This window comes from Chiloscyllium punctatum, chromosome 12, assembly GCF_047496795.1.
Source record: "Chiloscyllium punctatum isolate Juve2018m chromosome 12, sChiPun1.3, whole genome shotgun sequence".
NCBI classification, from domain to species: domain Eukaryota; kingdom Metazoa; phylum Chordata; class Chondrichthyes; order Orectolobiformes; family Hemiscylliidae; genus Chiloscyllium; species Chiloscyllium punctatum.
The window spans coordinates 35,890,990-35,909,078 of NC_092750.1; the positions used below are offsets into that span (position 1 = coordinate 35,890,990).

The following is an 18,089-nucleotide window of genomic DNA, read 5'->3' on the forward strand; positions in this document are numbered from 1 at the left end:
CATCTGAGCAGAAATACACAGGTGGAGGAAAAACACTTGAAAGTGTGCACAACTTTGGAGGTAACGTGCACTGGAATAACCTAATTCTGTCCAAAGTGGGAACTGCCCAGTGTATATTCTATGCTAATATGAACCATACGGAGCCCCAGTCCTCTGGCTACTGCCAACAAATTTTTTAAAATTTACTTTTCTATCTTTAGTACAAAGCAATCTGTCTGGTTGCAGTGCTGGAAGACGTTAGAGGGATAGGAAGAGAGGGTGGCCATAGGTGGTTTTAAAAACAATGAGTATTTTAAATAATCTAAATGTTGCTTAACTAGTAGTCAAAGTAGGGAACGGAGCACAGTGAAGGGTGAACAGAACATGGAATAAGTTAGAACATAGACAAAGAGTTTTGGGAGATTAAGTTTTCACAGGGTAGAATGTGAGATTCCAGCCAGGAATGCACTGGAAATGTCAAATCTACAGGCAATTAAGACATGGAGGAGTGATTTGGCAGCGGATGAGCTGCCAGCAGAGTCAGAGTGACATTGGTTTGATTTGTTGATAAGTGTCACCTCACTTCTACAAGAAAAGCAGTGGAAGATGTTAACATTCCTTAGAGCCATATTTTTGACGGGCTCATCATGTTGATGTGATCATAGACAACAAGCTCAGGAGTAGCAACTGTCTTATTAACAAGTGAATGGAAAATGATAGTTTACCTATTGGCAGAGCCCCCAGGGTTAACAGTGGAAAGTTCAGGTGAGGGCAAAAACAAAATTAGTATAAGGCACGATAAGCAGGATGAATGGCTTGTAAAATGGGACAATTCTGGGTTGCAACTCAAGGAGACAGCAATGTGCTTTCATTCATCCTTCAAAGGTATCAAGAGATGTGCAGAGAGATCAGCATTACATGAATTATCTTACACTGGCTGTTTTCAGATATGTGAACAGGTATACTGTATAGGGAGTATGGTGAGATTAGAATGCAGCTCAGTGAGTTTAGACATGATCGCATAGCAACCATGTTCATTCCTTTCTTTGAAGCCCTACTCATAAACAATTGCATTAAGAGCTGAAAAATTAAAGCTACTTGATTTTCTGATTAACATTATGGTTTAGGGAGATCTGAGTCCAGATCTAATTATTTTTAAACTACTTTATAAATGCAAATTCTTTAAAGAATCCACTGCGCTGAAGCAGGCCATTCTGCATAATTTATCTGTACTTGTGTTTATACTCCAAGCAGTCTCCTACCATTCTAATGAATTCTTTCTACTCCCTTCTCCCTAGTATTTCATAGCTTGCACACATAATGTTAAAATCCTCTCTGGGTGATGCCACAAGATTTCTTACATGAGCTGTTCGGTGCCAAGTGAGATCTTCATTGTTAATCTTCCCCAATGCTTTTAACTATCCTACAGGAGGCGCTTGTCACAAAGACAAGGTAGCAGGACATCAAAGGCCTGTGCCTAGTGTTGCTGGCAATTACTGCACTGTAGTCCAGGGGTTGGTGAAGTCAGCTACATAGTACAATAAATTTGTCTGCACTAAGGAAACAACCCTAGCATATCCAATCTTTCCTAATACCAGTAATGTTCAAGCCCTGGCAAAATTTTGTAAATCTCCTCTGTGCTTTCTCCAGTGCAATTACGTCCTTTCTGTAACATGGTGACCACAACTGTACACAAAGCTGTGGTCTAACCAGCATTCACACAGTTCCAACATTACATCTCTACCGATGCATTCAATACCTCACCCAACGAAGGAAACCATTCCATATTTCACACAATATATAGTTCCCATATCTACTATGTTCTCAAACTCATTATCATCTTCCAGGATATGAATATTTTGGTGTATTTTCATTCACTGAGTTGCTCAGTTTCTGGTAACTTGTTCACCATTTTATTTCTTCGCTCTGCGCATCCTTTTCCAGGACTTTCCCCGACCTCTGCATTTGATTTCCTTCTGTCTGTGAAGTTGTGTAGCATCCACAGTACTAATGTATCTTCTCCCTGTCTGATGTGCATTCCTTTGGTACTCTTTCACTTCATCAACCCTGCTGCCTTTCTCTTGACTTAACTGAAGGTTAGTCATTTATGTCATCAGTGCTTTAATTTCTACTTGTGCTCTGGCAGCGCTGATAGGCTGTGATACTGTGAATCTGGTCTTTTCAAATAAATCATTTTAAACTTGATGTCATGTAGAACTCCAGATGAACTGACTTACTTTCACCGGCTGCATTTCTCAATTTTGGTAAGAAGTGGTCAGCAATCTGACTGAGTTCCTGCCTCATATTTATCAGCAGGTTTTATGATCTGACTTTGTTTGAAGTTGCATGCTTTTTTTGACAAAAGTGCTTATCTGATATCTTGACCAATCTCCCAGCTATAAAGAAATTGACTTGCCCTCACCGGCACACAAAAGGATGTATCTTTTCTCTTCAGAGGTGTCTTTTAGAAAGCTACTGAATGTCAGACTGCACTTCTGTTTGCTAAGGCCTGTACAACATCATCATATGCTGAATTCACCTGTGCATTCACTGCTGTACGAGTGGCCATTTCGTTTTTACTTGATTACTTTTTTTTCTCTTGTATGCCCAGTTCCAGTGAAGGTATGTCCTATTCATTACTTAAAAAATGAATTAAATTTGTATGGAAGCTTCTGGAACTGAGATGAACAAGATTCTGCAAATTCAACACAAACTACTTCATGCTTTCAAAATGCTCTGAACTGAACTACTCTTTTCAGGAATCCAATCCTTCAATGATGCAGACCTCCAGTCGTTTGACATCAGCCATTGTTTCTGATTTGTTTCAGAATAAATGGGCTTCCAGACCTTCACAAGAGAGAATGACACAAATCCAGTTATCCATCGGATAGCAATAGCTTTTCAACTAAAGCCATTCTGGGTAGGCGGTAACGATCAATAATCTAAGTGACATTGGCCTTTGATACCAAAACCCTTTATTATCCAAGGAACCAGATAGATACAGACATTCTGCAAAGTACAGCACTTCACAAATATCAACCACAGACCTAGGCAATTACAGCAATACCTTTTTTTGAAGGCTGCCACATCTGCAAAAGTCTTTCAGACTAACTTCTAAGCGAAGTCCCCTGTAATGAAACCTGACCTCCTGGTAAGGAAACTACCATCACTTACTGCTGAACATTCATTGCTTCAGCAGAATACTGCAATCCAAGGCTGTCAAAACCACATAAACTACATTTTTGGAGTGAAAATGCCACCTTCAAATCATCCAGAAAGACAGCTTTTTCTACAATAAGCCAAACACATTAGCTAATAACTACTCTTTTGTTTATAACTTGTAAAAGTGCTCTAGTCTCTTGAACTTTAATGTGTATGTCTGTCCACGTGTGTCCATGCAAGCGTGTGTCTATGCATGTCCACATGTGCACCGGTGTTTGCCTGAGTGTGTCTGTATCTGCATGTGTGTACACTCATCCACATGTGTGTCCTAGCATGTGTGTCCACAGTATAATGGTCAGGCTTTAGGAATGAATAGATAATGGTCTTTATTTAAACCCAGAAACACTTGCTGCTGTTTAAAATTTAAATTTACCATATAAAATACCAAGGCTTTTAAATACACACATCTTCATTTAAAAAACATTATAGTCAGAAAAGGCAACCGTTTCAGTTTTCTCCCAACCCTTTCCATAGCTTTGTTTGGCACTGATTCAGGTTAAGTTTTCTCAATCTAATTCAAACTAAATCAATCTAAAATATTTGGATCTTACTCAGAAACACCTGTTACTGCTCTGTTACATCTTCTGGTTCCAGGAGTTTGAAATAATCACACTTTTGGATTCTAAGTTCCAGAACTTCAACAAGCATATTTGCTACAATTCTCCATGTAAATGATGAATCAGAACATTTTTACTGAATATTTGACTGCAGTGCAGCATTGAATGTGGCATTTGAATGTAAATGTGCATAATAATTTAATATTTTGATCAATAAAATAGCAATAAAGAAGGACATTTTTTTCCATCAGAATACTGCCTTTATAACATTAATAAGATGATGGAAATGTAGGATGGAGGTTTAGATCAATTAATCTTGTAGCTGTTAAGAGTTTGTTAGCCTCACAGTCTCTCAATAGTGGACGAGAACAATTTTTACGAATACAGAAATACAGTAACATTGGGCCTTGGCATTTGCTTCTGTTAAAAATTCTAAATTTGAGAAGTTTGATGTATTGATGCATCATGACATTCAGTCTGAAACAAAAACATTATTGAGTTCTCTCTTGGGTGTAATCCCTAAACATTTTCTTTTGTTCCATTAAGGTGCAGACCCATCAAACTCTCATCTCTGTTCATAGTCAATGGAGCAAGATTTTGTTTTCTTGTCTAACACAATCACAGGAAGCAAGAATTAACATGGAAGGAAAAGGAGATAGATGTCCTTGTGCTTTCTATTTTGTTTTTGGTTAAATTTTCAACCAGAATACTCACATTTACAGTACCAATGTCTGACAACACCAACCAACTCTGCTACTAAGCAAACTATAAAAGAAAGAAATAGACAGCAAACACAGAACTAGACAGATTTAAATTGAAGTCCAAATGAAAGCTGAAAAAGAGTTTGATAATAATTCCACATAAAATTTTGAATAGTACCTTTTGCTAGAAAGTGCAACAATCCTTTAGACGGATTTTAAAAACGTTTGATCAACTTTAGCAAAAAAAGTCAATGTGATTGATACTTCTGCTTTGTTGTGAGAATAAATTTGTTTGTAAATATGATAAGTTACTAATAGCCTTCCAAGTTATACATAAAAACAGACATGAATATAGCATGATACAGGGAGAAAGGGAGGACTGCAGGTGCTGGAGATAAGAGTCAAAAAGCGCGGCGCTGGAAAAGCACAGCCAGTATTTACCACTTTAAGCAGTGACTCAACTGAAACAGTGATCTTCCTGTCTTGTGATATTATGTGCAAGAGGAGTTGGGGCCAGATTGGGCCCAAACAGCAAATTATTTAATAAGTCCCTTGTAAGGCCAGAGGTACAAGAGTGCTCTCTTACTCTCCACAAGAAAAACTTAAGTGCCTGCTGACATGGATTATTGCCTCCACTCACCACCCTATGCAAATCATAAGGTCCCTCCCAAATATCTTCAGTGCATGAGTTCCACAGAGGGCATCTTTATTCTCCTAACAGAGCTTCCTGCATGGTCCTTTGCTTCTGCCCATTGGACAATTGTCACTACTCAGATTTTTGGTGCCATCTTAAGACATGCGGGCAGTGGTCAGGATTTACAATAATTCAGGCTCAGGTCAGAACAGTTTTCTACTGGCTTCAGCCTCCATCTGTCTGATTTCTGGCTCCAAGTTAAAATCATGGCTTACCTACCTGACTTAAAAATGTCATTGTCCTGTAGTGAGTGTTTGAACACAACTCAAATCCTTTAGTTTTATGTAAGTATAGGAAGAATTGAGATGATGATGATGATGACAGAGGAGCAAGGCTGTGAGCGGGCTCCTGAGCTCAGGGCTTGAACACTCCTGTCTGCTTTCTTTCTTTTGTTTAGTTTTAACTTCTCCTCTTTTTCTTTTTTTTCTTTTCTTTAAAGCCTTTTGTGGCAGGTTAATTGGCACAGCAGTGAGAGAGGACTGTGCGTGGAATGGTGGTAGTGTCCCAGTGGTCTGAGGTGGCAGTGGCTGCAAATGAGGCTCCTCCTGGTGACTGGAGGTGGCAGTAAGGATGCCCTCCTGGTATTCAGGGCTGGCGGTTGTGGCAACTGTGGCAAAGCTCCTCCAGTGATCAGAAGCAGTGACAGGAAAAGGATTCTCCTCCCAGCAAACGCTGTGAGTCTCGCAGGCTGACCAAGGCTTCAGGTGTGGATAGGCCCAGTCGTCTGCATCAGTGGTTCCAAACACATTTATGGAAACAAGTCTGAGACTTGAGATCTGGGTGTTTTTCTAATGTTTTGATTTTCTTTTATTTTTGCTGTTTTTTTTCTGGGATTCTGGTTTCGTAACCAAGATGATGCCGAAGAACGGTGACTGTCCATTTTTCATCTAGTTGAGTACTTGAGTACATGTGACAATAAAATCTAATTCTAACTCAACTGGTTATGGTGTTCAGACAATGTATGGCTCAGGAATAGGTGCAGCTACACAGGTTTCTAAACATGAAGGAGGAGAAAGTGAGGACTGCAGATGCTGGAGATCAGAGTCAAGAGTGTGGTGATGGAAAAGCACAGCAGGTCAGGCAGCATCCGAGGAGTAGGAGAATCACCGTTTCGGGCAAAAGACATTCATCAGGAATGAGGCTTGTGAGCCGGGGTGCTGAGAGTTAAATGGGAGGGGGGTGGGGCTGGCAGAAAGGTAGTTCAGAATGCAATAGGTAGCTGAAGGTGAGAGAGGTGAGAGGTTGGAGAGGAGGGTGGAGCAGATAGATGAGAAAGACGATGGACAGGTCAAGAGGGCGATGCTGAGTTGGAGGCTTGGGACTGGGATAAGGTGGTGGGGGGAGGGGGGGGAAGAGGAAATGAGGAAACTGGTGAAGTCCACATTAATCCCATTTGTAAACATGTCAAATAGAGTTTTAAAATGTTGAACACAATTTCAGGAGAGTAAGGAGCGTTGTTAGTTTGCTGACTTTCAACAACTCTGCTGCTCATCTCACTTCATTCAGCAATATGTCGCATTGAATTGAGACGTTTCTGCATTAACAAGCGTTGTAATATAATGAATGAGCCAACATCAATTATATCCAGGAAGTACTCATCTGATCACATCTGCTGTAACCAATAATTAATGGTTGTGATTAAACCAGATGAAACCAGATTAATGCGTCATCCAAAAATACTTTAAACTGCACAAAATCCAGTTCTTCATGTAACATAAAAAATAATATGAATTCCTATAAATCAGAAACATTTTCTCAAACAGAAGAGGGAAAAAGCGAGGAGACCTGTTTTCCTAGGCATCTGTCCTTTAATATTACTGCAAAATTTCTTGCCAAGAGTGAGACCAATCCAACACAGAGATAGAAATAATGAAACAGAGGTTAGGCCTCCTGTTCTTAATGTTCTTTAAAGTATCTCATTCCTCTTCCAATTGAATGTACAAAACAAAAAGAGTTGGAGGTAGCAGATCATGCTCAAGAGTCAATGGAGATCATCGATTCAGTTCCAAGAAGAAAAAAGTGAAATTGAGATTTGTCTGAATTCCACCTTAAAGCCTGAAGCTTCTTACTGCAGCTCAGTTTTGAGGTAGGACTTTCTTGCAGCCATAAATTTGGACCCCACACAGTTTTCAATTTATTTGTACATTTTCACTCCTTTCGAACAATCCTGTTTTAGATTTGTCGATCAAAATAGGCAATTCTCCCTTAAATGATCAAACCTTTTGGTCATGATCAGCAAAGCATAAAAACCAACCACTTGGTCCACCAAATCTGACAAACCACCTTGGCTTTCTCACAGCACATTATAATGCCAGGGCCGGATACAGCTGTACAGAGAGAGGTTGTCAACTAGATGAAAAATTTGACCTCTTATGTATTACTGATATTTCACTGTATTTCTTAAGACAAGAATTATTTGCAATAATGAAATAAGACACTGGTTTATGGTAGATTATGTTCTGTAAAAGAGCCTTGCATCTTTTAAGAGAGTTCATTAAAAGATGCAGATAAAGAGAGAGAATAGGTGAAGGTTGACTTGGAGTTCACAAAGTGGATAAGAAGGATTTTTTGAAGATGCCGGTGTTGGACTGGGGTGTACAAAGTTAAAAATCACACATCACCAGGTTATACTCCAACAGGTTTAATTGGAAGCAGTAGCTTTCGGAGCGCCACTCCTTTGTCAGGTGGTACTCCACAACCACCTGATGAAGGAGCAGTGTTCTGAAAGCTAGTGCTTCCAATTAAACCTGTTGGACTATAATCTGGTGTTGTGTGATTTTTAAAGAAGGATTTTGTTTATTTATAGGAAAGATTTGCTCAAATTTTTAAAAAATGGAATATTCAGTTGATTAGTCAGAATTTCTGAATGGAATAAGTAAGTTAATATTTCAGGTAAGGGCCTTTCTACAAACCAGTCTGCAAATGAAATCACATGGGTTAGCAAATTAGCAAGGCAAAAGCAATAAGTACCAAACTTTGCACTTTGTGGAGAAACTAGCAGAATCTATGTAATGAGTAAAATGGAGAGCGAGAAAACCAAGATATGAGGAAAACACTGAACTACAAATGAGTCAAATGATAAAGTCTGTATGCCAACCACACATACCAAATGAAAGTGGTCACCATTATTTCCTTTACCTATAACATTTTCTCAGTAGAAGTAGTGAACATTTTCATCTTTATTTCCAGGTAAAAACAATGACTGCAGATGCTGGAAGGAGAAAGTGAGGACTGCAGATGCTGGAGATCAGAGCTGAAAATGTGTTGCAGGAAAAGCGCAGCAGTTCAGGCAGCATCCAAGGAACAGTAAAATCGACATTTCAGGCAAAAGCCTTTCATCAGGTCATTTCCTTGTTAGTATAGTGGTTAGTATCCCCGCCTGTCGCGCATGAGACTGGGGTTCAATTCCCCGATGAGGAGGTTGCTACTTGGATTTACATTCTGGTACACTTTTGTCATTTCATCTTTATTTCCAGACCGTCAAGTCTAATGTTTCCTCATGCAACTTTACAGCAACACATCGACTCCACAGGTGGAGCATTCCTTGTGAGATTCTGCCAATTTTAATTGGAGTATGATAAAAAGAAAATAGTCGTTGACATGAAAAGCTACACTGAACAGAGGCACTTGGTGAAGTTTGATCCTCAAAGTGAAGATTTGAAGTATTTTGCTCTTATACAAAAGACTTCACTTCAGGTAAAAAGCAGAAATGATTCAATCTAATGCCAGATGCTTTCTAGCAAACAAATATACTGCCTTATCAGACCAGTCAGTAGTCTTGGTTTCTTCATTTTATACCTAATTACAGTGTAAGCAAAGATCTCTCTCAATATTGCACTTGTAGCACATATATCAACGCATCTTCAAATACATCATTCACACTCACAATTTGAGAGTTTTTTTAAAAGTGTTGCTTTTCTTTTCGTAGATTGTCTATAAACTTGGATTCAAATTAACTAGTGCCTTTTCCAAAGGGTAGGAAGAAAATATAACTCCCCTCCCATCATGTGTTATTAGCACAACATGTGGCACAAGCTCCATTTAAACATGCACAAAAACAGCTGCTGTCTCAGAACCTCAAAGAACCTCTCAGAACCTCACTGGCTGTAGTTCATGGGCACCACTGCGGTGACAGGAAGAGACAAAGATCCTTTCATGTGGTGCCTAAAGCATCTACATTTCCTTGGTGTTGCAATGATCACCCTCACATGGATGTCATGCAGCCCTGGACTAGATTCAAACTCAGCAACAATTTTATACTGACAAACTGACCCTACTTCTAGAACTAACTCCAATGTGAAGAATCATTTGCTGAGTTTTTTTTTAAAACATGTGGAAACAGTTACATTAGGGTATCAGCAAACAAGGGCATCGACAGATCAGAACGCAGCTCTCACAATATTCTTCTTTTTGCAAACTGTGGCAGTGTTGCACTGAAAGTACAAACGTTTCACAATATTTCAGCCGATTTTCAGTTTCAAAGGCCTACTAAGTGTTGAAGGTCTATTGTTGTAGACTAGATTCAAGTGAAACCATAAGCAAGCCAATTGAATAACGCTCACATCAAATATGAATGAAGCAGAGTAGAGGAAGAGAACACCACTGTCTCTGATCAACAGTTAAGACTATAAAGTTCTCACTCATCATACTTATTTGGCATTACCATGAAAAGCTGGGGAATAATGCAAGATTAAGCTTTCATAATACATTTATCTATAATGTATAGATATCACCTGTTAAGTCCAGTTTTAGTTTATTTGTTGCAGAATAAAACATTGCTCTGAGTTGTATTTAACATGATCATATGCACGTCAACTATTTGTGTTATTTAATATCTAGTTGGAATATCTAGTTAGAGTGGACATGATTCCCACTTCTCTTTCCTTTCCTGCTGAAAGCAGTCACTCTCATAAGACATTGGTAACTTTCCACCCGTTTGAACCTAAATATTTGGTTAATACACCATCCAACCTTGATATGAATCATAGATATATTTAGTCATGTCCTACTTAACCTGAATCTATGCAAATGTTTCTAAAAGATGTCAGCTTGTTCATTTATTGTGGTTAACATCTCATTAGGTATTCACGTGCCCAATCTCTCACATGGGTTACATGAGGTGAAAAAACCTGTTTATTTTCCCCACCATTACCCAAAGCCTAACTATACCAATTAATATCAGAGAGAGGTAATTTGGATGTGAATGGAGAGAGTTAATACAGAAGTATGTTGGCAACTGCACTTGGATTTTGTAAAACATGTCTGATTTTACGTGTCAGCTTCACTCTTTAAGTAGTGCCTAAATCTAAGTCAGAAGATTACGGGTTCAAGCCTCATTTCAGAACTTGAATTCATAGTTGAAAGTAGTTGTACCAAAAGTTCTGCCCATGGATCCTTGATCCTTGGCTATCTGATCCACAATGCCCAGACAATCCAGCTGCATTTTGCCAATTTTGATGTAGCTTGGACGTTTGGAAAATAAGATTATTGTTCTTAGCACAATTGTATCATTGCTGAGTAAATTGCTGACCTGTCATGATCCAAAATTAAAGAGAGAAAAATGAGCATGGCCGTAAACTTAATTGTTGACTTTTTAGCTTGATGGCTTATGTCAAAGCATTCTGCAGAGAGTGTAAAAGTTGGGTCCATTAATGCAATATTAAAGGAATACAGGTTTATCTGAAATCATACATGTAATATTAAGTTGACTACCTTACTGTTACACTGATTCAGGAGGAAGAGAAGGATTTGAAACACCATTTGAAAGGTAAGCAACTTAACCCCCCCTTCAATCAACACCCCAAGACCCAATTAACTAGTCATGTACTTCATTTTGAGATTTTGCTTCATGAACAATGTTCTGCTTGAATAACAGCAATATATTTCCAACTAATTCACTGGAGCATTTGAAAGGGGTGGTAGTAATGAGTGTTTATATGGAATCCATCTCATAACCAAGTGTAGCCATGTTCATGATAACTTACCCCCTTGAAATTCCAGCCACTGACTGCAGAAAGTAGGGAGGAGGTGCTACCTTGCTGTAAGGTAGGCCTGGGAAACAAAAGTGATAAAAACAGAGCAGTTAATGTCAGAATTGTTTCCAATCACCAGATAATAGATTTAAAGTTTACAAATAATCCATCAATCAGCATGAATTCTGAAGGGTCTGTAGACCCAACATGAGTTTTTCCAGCATTTTCTGTTTTTGCTTCTACACTTCCAGATCAGTTAGGAGTGGGACACTCAATGACCAAATAAAAATAACTTATGTTCACCATTATTTCTTCTTATATTTGGTGCTATATGTGATCATTTTCAGTTCCATCTGCCATTGGTCCATATTCAGATGCAGCAAGACCTGGACAACCTGCAGGCTTGGATTGACATGTGGTAAGTAACACTGGGGCTCAAATGCCATACAACAACATTCCTCAACAAGTTGCTTTGACAAATAGGGTTAAGGGGAATTCAAAGGGACAACAGAGAGAGAAGGGCCCCTTAAAGATCAGCAAGGCTGCGTCTGTATGAAACTGGAGGAGATGGAGTAAGATACTAAACGAGTATTTTGCCTCAGGTATTTACCATGGAGTAGGATACGGACAATATAGAATATGGGGAAATAAATAACAACACCTTGAAAAATGTCCATATTACAGAGGAAGAAGTGCTGGATGTCTCAACATGCATAAAGATGGATAAATCCTCAGGACCTGATCAGGTGCACACTAAAACTCTATTGAAAGCTAGGGAAGTGATTGCTGGGCCCCCATGCTGACTTACTTGTTTCATCAATAGTCATAGGTGACATGTTGGAGGTTGGCTAACGTGGTGCCACTATTTAAGAAAGGTGATAATGAAAAGCCAGGGAATTATAGACCAGTGAGCCTGACATTGGTGGGAATCCTGACAGATAGGATTTACATATATTTGAAAAGACAAGGATTGACTGGGGATAGTCAACATGGCTTTGTGCATGGGAAATCATGTCTCACTAACTTGATTGAGTTCTTTGAAGAAATATGGAAAAGGATTGATGAGGGCAGAGCAGTAGACATGATCTATATAGACTTCGGTATGGTGTTCAACAAGGTTCCTCATGGTAGACCGGTTAGCAAGATTAGAGCTCATGGAATACAGAAAGAACTATCTATTTGAATACAGAACAGGCTCTAAGGTAAAAGAAAGAGGTTGGTGGTGGAGGGTTGTTTTTCAGACTGGAGACCTATGGCCAGTGGTGGGCCACAAGGATTGTGCTGGGTCCACTGCTTTCTGTCATTTAAAAAAATGATTTGGATGTGAACATAGGAGGTATAGTTAGTAAGTTTGCAGACAGACACCAAAATTGGAGGTGTATTGGACAGTGAAAAAGGTTACCTCAAAGTACAGTGGGATCTTGATCAGATGGGCCATGGGGTGGAAAAGTGGCAGATGGAGTTTAATTTAGGTAAAAGTAAGTTGCTGCATTTTGGAAAGGCAAATCAGGACAGGACACATATATACTTAATGGGTGGTAAGGTCCTGCAGACTGTTGCTGAACAAAGAGACTTTGGAGTGCAAGTTCATTGTTTCTTGAACGTGGAGTGACAGGTAGATAAGATAGTGAAGATAAGTTGGTAAGCTTGCCTTTATTGGTCAGTGAATTGAATATAGGAGTCGGGAGGTCATGTTGTGGTATGGTTTGTACAGAACATTGGTTTGGTCACTTTTCGTATACTGCATGCAATTCTGGTCTCCCTGCTTTAGGAAAGATTTTGTGAAATTTGGAAGAATTCAGAAAAGATTTACCAAGGATGTTGCCAGGGTTGGAGGGCTTGTGCTCTAAGGAGAGACTGAAAAGGCTGAAGCCATTTTCCTGGAGCATCAGAGGCTGAAATGTAACCTTACAGAGGTTTATAAAATCTTGAGGGGCATGGATAGGGTGAATCTCCAAGGTCTTTTCCTCGGAGTGGGGAAATCCAAAAATAGAGGGCATAGGTTTAAGGAGAGAGGAGAAAAAAATTAAAAGGGTCCTAAGGGACAACTTTTTCATGCACAAGGTGATGCATGTCTGGAACGAACTGCCAGAGGAAATGGTGGAGGTTGGTCCAATAACAATATTTAAAAGGCATCCGGATGGGTATATGAATAGAGAGGGTTTAGAGGGATATGGGCCAAATGCTGGCTATGGGGACTAAATTAATTTAGGACAGTTAGTCGGCATGGATGAGTTGAACCAAAAGATCTGTTTCCATGCTGCACAACTTTGTGACTCTAAGTGGAAATTCAACCACCTTCCCTTGAAGTTCTATGCCAATTCATTTAGAGATTTTCTCATCGTTGCCCCTAAAGTCAATGGACCAGCCATATAAATAGTGTAGCTAAAAAACCAGGTCAGAAGTTGGGAATTCTGTGGTCAAACAACTGACTCCTGTCTCCTAAAGGCCTTTCTACTATCAACAAATCTCAAGTAGAAGGTGTGATTAGATACTGCCCACTTACTATTGTGACTCCAATACTGATAAAGCATGATAGCATCTAAGACAAAGCAGCCTTGTTGAATAGCATCCTGTCTACCTTCTTAATCCACTGGAAGGTGTGATGGTGAAGAGGAAGGCCATCCTCTTTCCCCCAGAATTGGCCGAGGAGGCCACAACACCTCACCTCACAACACATCTGCCACTCTCACATCACCTTTCCTCATTCACCCTTACCCATTCCAAGCCCCATACTGCTAAACCTGCGTGGCCCCTGTGCTGCTTACTCACTCATTCTACACGCCTCACCACTTTTCATCCACCTACACTAGCACCATCATCTATGCCATCCACTTTCGTTGCCCTCCATCCCTCTCCATGTCATATTCCAAGAGAAAACAGCCTACATTAGTGCAGAAAGGGGCAAGTTGGACAATGGGATGCAGGAAAACTGGCTCCACATCCCCAAAGGGAGGGTCCTGGCAGTGACTGTGAGCTGTTGACTGACTGTGTTCAAGCCCTTGGACTAATATTGGAAACTGTCTTCAACTTAATGTGCCATGTCACCCTGACTGGAGGGTATTTCTTTTGACTTAACTATCCATTAGACTTTGGTTGAAGTACTTGCAATATGCTGACTGCATAGGCTGCTGGCACATGGTGCAGGTCAGAGGTTGACAGTAGCACAGTGCAGTACAGCAGCACGTCTGCATATTTGAATGAAGCTCCATGGACATGGTGTGCATGAAGCTGCTGTTCATGAAATGTGCTCTGAGATACTCATGCCACGTGTCCAAGCTGGAGGTCCGGACCCGGATTTGCCAGCTCACTGTTCTGGCGTTCACATCAGGAATTCTCAGCATCTAGTTTCTATTCGGCAGGCAGTAGAATGTGTAACTGTATATTAATGAGGCAAGATTAAATATTGCTAATGATTGAGAATGAATGCCTAATGGATCGGTTGCTGCTTGCTAGCAACAACCTAGGTTTGCTGTTCGACAATTGGTTGGAAAATGGGACATTTTGTTCTCAATGTTGAAATGGTCCTTGCTCAACATTTTACCAGATTTCTCTAAACGTCTTGCCATGGGTCATATCATTTAGGATTTTGAATGAGAAGATTTTGCCCCAAGTGTTTGTCTCGTCTTAGCTCCATCAAATGTGAATTTGGCTAACAGTCTCATGGACTTTTCCCCATGAATTGCCCAAAAACCTAAACAGATCATGTAAATGGGTTTGAAGGATTACAAATCTCCACTGTATTTTAAATGTGAGCAGATAAATTAATTAATTAAGTTCCTGACAACCTTTAATTTGTCATTTGGTTAAAACTTTGCTGCTTGGTGATGTTGTTTGCTAGGATTCTTTCAAAACATTTGCTAATTTATGCAGACATCACCTTTTGTCCACTTAAAATGTGAGAAGTGACTGAACAGGAAGGATTTTTAATATAATCAGGATTTTAATTGTTCCAAATTATTTGGACAGTAAGTTATTTACTGTAATGTCAAACCTTTGGTCACTGCTTTTTCACAATAAGTTAGGGCCCACTATATCATAATTCAGAGCCATGCCATTGAAGTGAGGGAAAAGGAAACATAAACCAACATTTAACACTGAGCAATGTAATTTGTCAGATGTTGCTGTGTGCAAACTGGGTTCTATATTTCCCTATTTTCACATTTCAAACACAGTTTATTTAATTGTGAAGCTTTGGGGTGTCCTGAGATCATGATCAGCAGCTTTATGCAAAGAATTTTGTTCTTTTTTCCTGATATTTAACTTCACAGAAACAGGGACATGCAGGCAGGCTGAAGTGAAGCTTATTTTAAAGGATCACATTGGGAATAAGTCAAAATGTCCGAAATAATGAGTTAACTGAAAGAGACAGATTAATGGCTATTTTCACATATATAGATTTCAAGGAACTAATAGTTTGAGATCATTTATCAAAGTTTGAAAAACAATTTGCTTAAATTGGCATTATTCAGGAATATGAAAGTCAGACTTCCGCTAACATATAAAACACACTAACTTCGAATCATGTTCAGTGTTTAAATATACCAAGTAGTGGGCGGCACGGTGGCACAATGGCCTCACAGCACCAGGGTTCAATTCCCGCCTCAGGCGACTAACAGTGTGGAGTTTGCACGTTCTACCTGTGTCTGCGTGGGTTTCCTCCGGGTGCTCCGGTTTCCTCCCACAGTCCAAAGATGTGCAGGTCAGGTGAATTGGCCATGCTAAATTGCCCGTAGTATTAGGTAAGGGGTAGATGTAGGGGCATGGGTGGGTTGCACTTCGGCGGGGCGGTGTGGACTTGTTGGGCCGAAGGGCCTGTTTCCACACTGTAAATAATCTAATCTAATCTAATCTAATCTAAAAGTAGAGACTACTACTGGCCAAAAACAGATTGACAGTACAATGGGCCTGAATATTTGTTAATTTTCATGCTTGATATTGGTCTTTTTATAATTTTTTTTTAAAACTGCAAGTGCCTTGAACAAAATCTGAAGTAGGACGAACGTTGATTTTCACTGACCCAGAGACGTCATTTGGTAGAAGGTAACATTTGGAAAAGAGGACTGTCAGAAAACAAGTCCAGAAATGCTGTAAACACCAAAGCAGAAAAATCATCCTCATCTTTTCATCCTTTTATGATTCCTATCTTCATTGCTAAACTCAGAACTTGTAAAAGTCCATATATATTAGAAATCTTCTGTCTACATGTACATGCCGTTGAAATTCTAGTTATCATTATATAATCATTGGCAGGCCCTTGCAGGATGACTATCTTCTACTCTCTGGGTGAGTCCACAGGCGACTGTACAATCCAATTTGGCTTCTACACTTGGGGCAGAAGATGGTCGCAAGAAGGATTGAGTGGGGTGTTGATGTTGCAGTGCACTGACTTCTGCTTTTGTCCAGATGGCAAGTCTCAAGGTGCTCGACACCTTCCTGGATGCCCTGCCTCCAGTTGGACAGTTTTCAGCCAGTGATTCCAAGATGTCTGTAGGAAAGTTGCACTTTGCCAATGAGGCCTTGAGGGTATCACTGAAACGCTTCCTCTGTCAACCCAGGGCTCACCTGGCATTTTGAAGCTGGGAGTACAGCACCTGCTTGGGAAGTCTTGTGTTAGTTGTGGAGACAACATGCCCAGCCCATCGTAGCCGATCAAGGGTGGTCAGTCCCTTGGTGCTGGGGATGTTGGCCTGGTCGAGAATGTTGGTGTTGGTGCATCTTTCTTCCCAGCGGACTCACAGGATCTTGCATCAGCAGCTTTGGTGATACTGTTTCAGCACCTCGTGGTGTCTACTGCAGAAAGTCCACATGTCAGAGCCACATAGGAGAGTGGAAACTACCACAGATTGTGGTCCCAATCAATATCAACACTTATTAAAAGTTACATACAAAGACATTCAGAATAGGAATTCTGAATGTAAACAGTTGCCTGTCAATATGTAGTTGCAGACTCTGTATAGCATATGGAGCAGATTTCTGAAGTCTCTTTTGTCCACTCTGTGCCATGTTTTCCATGAAGAACCAAAATTCTATGATCAGCTTGCCATGAGGTATCTCAGAGACAACTTACCAGTTACATAAACACCTCCACAGCATCATGCATGTTTGCAGACAAATTTCCAAATTGTCTTTTTTGCTTTTCATAAGAAGAAAAGCCCTTCGTTCATTTGCTGACACCAACATTACTGCAGTGTACAAGAATACCCATTATGAAAAATGTATTATTTAAATACTCTCAAAAATCTTAAGTCGTCGTCATCAACAACAAAAACCGAAGTTGCTGGAAAAACTCAGCAGGTCTGGCAGCATCCATAGAGAGAAATCCAAGTTAACTCAATTTCACTGGACCCAAAATGTTAATTATGATCTCTCTCCATAAATGCTGTCAGACCTGCTGAGTTTTTCCAGGAACTTCTTAAGATCAAAATCCAATTTAACTCTATTTCACTGGACCCAAAATGTTAACTCTGATCTCTCTCTCTCTATGGATGCTACCAGACCTGTTGAGCTTTACCAGCATTTTCTGCTTTTGTTTCTGATTTACAGCATTCACAGTTCTTTTGGTTTTTAAGAAATCTTCATATCTGACTCCATAGTGGGTAACTGAGGATAGCAGTGATTGAGGAACTGCATTCAATCCTTAGTTTCTGGATATCTTGCAAGCAAATTGTCACGACACAAAGAGACAAATGAAGATATAAATTTCTGAGATGGATCAAAAGGGTAAAAAGTTATGCCGGGAATCAAAAGTTGAGCGAAGAGAATTAAAAACATTCGAAAATGTAAGGATCCCATCTTTACTACTTTTTAAAAATATTTGATGGTTTTTCCTTTCTCAAAGCAATATGACAGGAGATTATAAAATTCCTAATTTGCCTGGACCATGATAAAAAATTAATAGATTTAAATAAACGGTGAACTTGTTGGCATTGACAGAGATGACCTGAAATTAAACCATGTTACA

The 18,089-nt window shown here is 39.7% G+C and overlaps 1 protein-coding gene across 3 annotated transcripts in view; it reads right to left on the reverse strand.

Moving 5' to 3' along the window:
- arhgef3 (Rho guanine nucleotide exchange factor (GEF) 3) overlaps positions 1-18,089 on the reverse strand; it is a 352,923-nt gene that overhangs the window by 225,119 nt on the left and 109,715 nt on the right. For all 3 annotated transcript variants that reach the window (XM_072582330.1, XM_072582329.1, XM_072582331.1), the window contains one exon: positions 11,138-11,204. In XM_072582330.1, the coding sequence (XP_072438431.1) occupies positions 11,138-11,204 (67 nt within the window). The remainder of the gene's footprint in view (positions 1-11,137; positions 11,205-18,089) is intronic.